Source organism: Nomascus leucogenys, chromosome 10, assembly GCF_006542625.1.
Source record: "Nomascus leucogenys isolate Asia chromosome 10, Asia_NLE_v1, whole genome shotgun sequence".
In the NCBI taxonomy this organism is placed as follows: Eukaryota; Metazoa; Chordata; class Mammalia; order Primates; family Hylobatidae; genus Nomascus; species Nomascus leucogenys.
In genome coordinates this window covers 58902285-58909456 of record NC_044390.1, presented here as the reverse complement: position 1 = coordinate 58909456, position 7172 = coordinate 58902285, and the positions used below count along the sequence as shown (strand labels likewise).

General features: G+C 45.6%; 1 protein-coding gene across 1 annotated transcript in view; it reads left to right on the top strand.

The window, feature by feature from the left end:
- The window catches only part of LOC100580991 (zinc finger protein 136), a 36378-nt gene that overhangs the window by 212 nt on the left and 28994 nt on the right, over window positions 1-7172 (top strand). Inside the window, exon 2 of the mRNA XM_004089308.3 lies at window positions 102-192. Within this exon, the coding sequence (XP_004089356.2) occupies window positions 102-192 (91 nt within the window). The remainder of the gene's footprint in view (window positions 1-101; window positions 193-7172) is intronic.

Here is a 7172-nt window from a genome sequence, read left to right as displayed (position 1 = left end):
GGGTAACAGGGCCCGGCAGAACCGAAATGACCTGTTCCAACCACAGATTATCTAAGCGAGCTCCCTCCCTGTGTCTTGCTCTTTGGGTATTTGCGTTTCAGCCAAATTTGCTCCGAATTGCTAGAGGGGGCACCGTTGTCTTCCTGCTCCTTTGTCCTGCACAGGAAATTCCAGACTCAGAGTCCAGTGGAGGTGAAGGAAATTAAAATATTTTACGCCAAAATATATTTATTTGACAGATTTTGAAATGGCTGTGGCTTGGCCGCAAAAAAAGTGGCCTGGCAAAGCTGTCTTTGGAGGGGGGGAGTTTGCATCTGCAGAGAATCTCCATTGATGAAACCATGCCCTCTCCCCCTTTATTTCTTTCCCTTTATCCAATCTAGAAGAGATTGTGATCCGAACACAGGCAGGGTGCGGTGTTTCACGCCTGTAATCCTAGCACTTTGGGAGGCCAAGACTGGAGGATCGCTTAAAGCAAAGAGTTAAAGACCAACCTGGTCAACACAAGAAGACCCCTGTTTTTTGTTTTTTGTTTTTTTAAATTTTTATTTATTATACTTTAAGTTCTAGGGTACTTGCGCACAACGTGCAGGTTTGTTACATATGTATACATGCGCCATGTTGGTGTGCTGTACCCATTAACTCGTCATTTACATTAGGTATATCTCCTAATGCTATCCCTCCCCCATCCCTCTACCCGAGACCCCTGTTTTTATTATTTAAAAATCTTTACGGCGGGCGCGGTGGCTCACGCCTATAATCCCAGCACTTCGGGAGGCCGAGGCGGGCGGATCACGAGGTCAGGAAATCAAGACCATCCTGGCTAACACGGAGAAACCCCGTCTCTACTAAAAATACAAAAAATTAGTCAGGCGTGGTGGCGGGCGCCTATAGTCCCAGCTACTCGGGAGGCTGAGGCAGGAGAATGGCGTGAACCCGGGAGGTGGAGCTTGCAGTGAGCCGAGATCGCGCCACTGCACTCCAGCCTGGGTGACGGAGCAAGACTCCGTCTCAAAAAAAAAAAAGATCTTTACTTCAGTTGTATTTCCCTATATAAAAGTCTTCCAAGGGGAGCCAGGTGCAGTGGCTCATGCCTGTAATCCCAGCGCTTTGAGCCAGCAAGGTGGGAGGATCACTTAAGGCCAGGAGTTCCAGACCAGCCTAGGCAATATAGGGAGATTGTCTCTACACAAAATTTAAGTTAGCCGGGGATAGTGGCCTACATCTGTAGTCCTAGCTATTCTGGAGGCTGAGGCGGTAGGATGGCTTGAGCCCAGAAGGTCGAGGCTGCAGTGAGTCCAGCTGGCGCCACTGAGCTCTAGCCTCTGAGACATGAGACAGAGAAGACCCTGTCTCCAAAAAAAAAAAAAAAAAATAGGAATAAACAGAAACAGAAAATTCTTGCAGTTAACTGCTTTGAGACATTTTCCAGAAAAAGTCAGTGAGGCTCTCTCTGGTGGTGAGCCAGCCGTCATTAACATCCACACACCCTCTATGGGTGTGAGTTTCTCAGGGTTGTGTTAAGAACTCCAGTATTTACAGCAGATGATTGTCAGGTTATAACATTCTGTGTTTTCCCTCAATGAGGAGGGGACAGAATAAGGAGAATAGAAGTAACTAAAGTAGATGAGGTACTTACCCAAGATATCACAGTCCTGGAAGATATTTTTTTTTTTTTTTGAGACAGGGTCTCACTCTATTGCCCAGGCTGGAGGGCAGTGGTGTGATCACCGCTCACTGCAGCCTTGACTTGCTGGGCTCAGGTGATCCTCTTGCCTCAGCTTCCCAAGTAGCTGGGACTGCAGGTGTGTGCCACCATGTCTGGCTAATTTTTTTTTTTTTTTTTTTGACGGAGTTTCACTCTTGTTGCCCAGGCTGGAGTTCAATGGCACAATCTCGGCTCACCGCAACCTCCTACTCCTGGTTCAAGTGATTCTCCTGCCTCAGCCTTCCGAGTAGCTGGGATTATAGCCATGCACCACTACATCTGGCTAATTTTGTATTTTTAGAAGAGACAGGGTTTCTCCATGTTGGCCAGGCTGGTCTTGAACTCCCGACCTCAGGTGATCTGTTAGCCTTGGCCTCCCAAAGTTCTGGGATTACAGGTATGAGTCACTGCATCCGGCCAATTGCTGCCTCATTTTAATATCTCTCTGGTCCTGATAATTAAAATAACTCACTATCCTCAGACAAAAATTCTCTAATTATGCATGGAGTCACTAGAATGAGACTGTAATTTGTAAATACAAAGAAAATCGGCCGGGCGCGGTGGCTCACGCCTGTAATCCCAGCACTTTGGGAGACCAAGACGGGTGGATCACGATGTCAGGAGATAGAGACCATCCTGGCTAACACTGTGAAACCCCATCACCACTAAAAAAATACAAAAAAAATTAGCCGGGCGTGGTGGCGGGCGCCTGTAGTCCCAGCTACTCAGGAGGCTGAGATAGGAGAATGGTGTGAACCCGGGAGGCGGAGCTTGCGGTGAGCGGAGATTGCGCCACTGCACTCCAGCCTGGGCGACTGGGCGAGACTGTCTCAAAAAAAAAAAAAAAAAAAGAAAGAAAAGAAAAAGAAAAAAGGAAATCCGTGAAGGTCAGAATTAGAGCAAGACCCATTAGGGATGTCTCCTGGAGAAAGGGTTTATGAATTTTTATTTATTTATTTTATTTTACGTATTATTTTATTTTATTTTATTTTTTTCTTTTTGAGACGGAGTCTCGCTCTGTCGTCCAGGCGGGAGGGCAGTGGCGCAATCTCGGCTCACTGCAAGCTCCGCCTCCCGCCCAGGTTCATGCCATTCTCCTGCCTCAGCCTCCCAAGTAGTTGGGACTACAGGCGCCTGCCACCACACCCAGCTAATTTTTTGTATTTTTAGTAGACACGGAGTTTCACCGTGTTAGCCAGGATGGTCTCAATCTCCTGACCTCGTGATCCGTCCGCCTCGGCTTCCCAAAGTGCTGGGATTACAGGCGTGAGCCACCGCGCCCTGCGGGGTTTATGAATTTAACGGTAAATTTAGCTTAAGCTGACTGAAGTTGAGAGCTTCCTGTTGGTGAAAATGAAGGTCTTAAAGGAGAGAATAATTTCTAAACTGAGGAGGGGACAGAAGGGCATTTCAAACTCCCAAATAAATCCTTAATTTTCTCTGCCTCATCATCTGGGACTGATCCGCCCTGGGGGGCTCCATTTCAGCAGTCACAGTTTGGCTTCCAAGCTTGGAAATATCATTTACCTTCTGACAGAGGGTTTTCCTTGTGAACTGTGCCTGAAGCCGGCTGCTTATCTGAACTACTTCAAATGTTTGCTTTACGTTTCTTTTGATTCCTTTATGAAATATTGCTGCCGGCTGGGCGCGGTGGCTCCTGCCTGTAATCCCAGCACTTTGGGATGCCGAGGCGGGTGGATCACGAGGTCAGGAGTTCGAGACCAGCCTGACCAACATGGTGAAACCCCGTCTCTACTAAAAATACAAAAATTAGCCTGGCGTGGTGGCACATGCCCATAATCCCAGCTATTCAGGAGGCCGAGGCAGGAGAAAGGCTTGAACCCGGGAGATGGAGGTTGCAGTGAACTGAGATCCTGCCACTGAACTCCAACCGGGCGACAGAGCGAGACTCCGTCTCAAAAAAAATATATATATATATAATATATGTACATATATATACATATGTACATATATATACATATAATATATGTACATATATAATATATACATACATATTATATATACGTATATTATACATGTACATTATATATTATATATGTATATATGTATATATAATATATAATGTACATGTATAATATACGTATATATTATATACACGTATATAATATATACACGTACATTATATATACACGTATATTATATATACACGTATATTATATATACACGTATATTATATATACACGTATATATACACGTATATTATATATAATATATTATATATACGTATATTATATATAATATATTATATATACGTATATTATATATACGTATATTATATATAATATATATACATATTATATGGCAGCTATATATGTGTATATATATAATATATGTATATATTATATATGCGCATATATAATATACGTATATGTATTATATACGTATATATAATATACGCATATATAATATACGTATATATAATATACGTATATATAACATACGTATATAATATATACGCATATATAACATACATATATATTGTATATATGTATATATATTATATATACGTATATATTATATATACGTATATTATATACATATATTATATATACACACACATATATATAGCTGCCATATAATTCCAGCTTTTCCATGCACTTAGTTTTATTCTGTTATTGGTGTGTTGTTTTCTTGAGTGAAAATGAGTAGATTGGGAGATAAAATATGAAAAATCCTTGGCTATCCCTCATCCCGAATTTATAATCTCTGACGACATCAGGCCTCTCTCCTCTTCCAGTGTTGGCCTGACCAGACCTCAAGGCAGACGACCTCCCCACCCCAAACCCCCTCCCCCCACCCCCACCTCCCCTGAAAGAAAGGCCCACTGAGTACAGGAAGACACCAGTGTCAGCTCTGGAAAGCCTGAAGCATGTTCTGAAATGCCAGTATCCCCAGGGTGGGGGCCAGGCTGCAGCGCAAGGAGGAAATACGGCTGTGGCTAGAATCTATCTTTTTCTTTTTCTTTTTTTTTTTGTTTTGATACAGGGTATTACTCTGTCACCCAGGCTGGAGTGCAGTGCGGTGATCATAGCTAACTGTAGCCTCTACCTCCAAGGTTCAAGCAATCCTCTTTACTCAGCCTCCTAAATAGCTGGGATTATAGTTGCAGGGCCACCAGGTTGGGCTAATTTTTTTTTCTTTTTTTTTTTAGAGATGAGGTCTCACTACGTTGCTCAAGCTGGTCTTGAACTCCTGGCCTCAAGCAGTTCTCCTTTCCAGCCCTCCCCAAGTCCTGGGATTATATAGGTGTGAGCCGCATGTCGGGCCTAGAACCTTTCATTCAAGCTCCACTCAGCCAGGCGTTAAATTCTCTCACTCCGCCTCCCAGAAGGCGGGGCCAGTGGCACTGTCCAATCAGGAGGGGCGGGGGTGTGAGGCTGTGCAAATTGTCCAATCAGGCGCGGCTCCGGGAGGAGGACGCGAAGCTCCACAAAACTATGAGGCGTTCCTTTCACCCGCCCACACGGTGGGTGTCAGGTCTATGCTGCTCTGAGAAGCACCAGAGGTGGCTTTGCTGCAGCTTCTTTCCAGCTGTGACTTGCAATGAACACGAAAGTCGTAAGGAGAACCATAGACACCTCAGAAGCCAGGAAATGGTGAGTGCTGGGGGGATTTCCCGAGACTGTGGAGCAAGGTGCTGGACAGGAACCTGCTGTGACGGGACCCGGGCCAGTCCGGGGCGACTTCGGGACTGGTGGACTGGAGTCCGCCTGGCGCAGCCACCGAGCCCGATTTAAGAGAGAATTTAAGAGAGAATTTTCAATGGCTAAACTGCACATGTACATCTCCTGACACAGAGCACCTGGTGACAACCATCAACTGTGAAGGTCAGGGAGCTGCTGAAGCAGAAGAGAGTTCATATTTCATTAGTTTTTTTTTTTTTTTTCTGGAGACGGAGTCTCGCTCTGTCGCCCAGGCTGGAGTGCAGTGGCACAATCTCGGCTCACTGCAACCTCCGCCTCCCGGGTTCAAGCAATTCTCCTGCCTCAGCCTCCGGAGTAGATGGGACTACAGGCGCACACTGCCACGCCCAGCTAATTTTTTGTATTTTAGTAGAGACAGGGTTTCACCGTGTTGCTCTTGTTGACCAGGCTAGAGTGCAATGGCACAATCTCGGCTCACGGCAACTTCCGCCTCCCGGGTTCAAGCGATTCTCCTGCCTCAGCCTCCCGAGTAGCTGGGATTATAGGCATGCGCCACCACGCCTGGCTAATTTTGTACTTTTAGTAGAGACGAGGTTTCTCCATGTTGGTCAGGCTGGTCTCGAACTCCTAACCTTAGGTGATCCGCCCGCCTCCTCCTCCCAAAGTGCTGAGATTACAGGTGTGAGCCACCGCACCCGACCTTCATTAGTGGTTTTACATAACAGTTTGTTAATGTCGAAATAATAGTTTGCTGGCTTCTTCATTTTCTCAAAGGAATAATTATTTGCCAGTTTTAAAATCCACTTAAACTGTCTTGAAATTTTTCTCTTCTACTTTATGGTAAACACAGGAGGAAAGTAGGGGCTCTGCCGGATTCTTATTCGAACACTGGGATTGAGGGTGTTTGCCTCATGGAACTGAACAATGTGGGTGAAAAGCAGGTGAAAAACTTGCAGGGGGCAGCATACCCTGAGGCCGGTGATCCACACTAAGTCCAATCTGGAGCCTGCAAAGGGAGGGAAAGGGAGCTCCCCTGATTGCTTCCTGGGCAGCCTGCCTTCCCCTGTAGGTAGTCTCCAGCTGCTCAGAACTGCTCCAGGAGCGTGGATTCTGAGAAGCTGCAGAGCCCTGGAAAGCAGGAACTTCACAGGCAAATGCACGTGCGGGTTTCTCTCCTTTCTGGGGTTGTACCTCTAGTTTCTCAAGGTAGTTTTCTGGAAAACTTTTTTTTTTTTTTTTGAGACATTGTCTTGCTCTGTCACCCAGGCTGGAGTGCAGTGGCGCGATCTCGGCTCACTGCAACCTCTGCCTCCCGAGTTCAAGCTATTCTTGTGCCTCAGCCTCCCCAGAAGCTGGGATTATAGGCGCCCGGCTAATTTTTGTAATTTTAGTAGAGACGGGGTTTCGCCATGTTGGCCAGGCTGGTTTTGAACTCCTGACCTCGAGTGATCCGCCCGCCTCGGCCTCTCAAAGTGTTGGGGATTGCAGGCATGAGCCACTGTGCCCAGCCTTGATTTTTCTATGTATAGAGTTGCTGCAGTCAGGTTGTAATTTGTATATATGAAGAAAATATCTAAAAGTCATATTTAGAGACTCATTTAGGTAGCGTTCCAGATAAATGGTTTATGAGCTGGAGAGGTCGGAATTTCAAGGGGCTTAAATTGACCAGAGGTGAGAGTTTTCTGCTGGTGTAAATTATTAAGGTATTGAAGGAGGGAGCGTTCCCACATTGTGATGCTGTGACAGGAGGGCATGTTGAGCTCCCAGAGTTAAATCCTTAGGTTTCCTGCCTCATCACC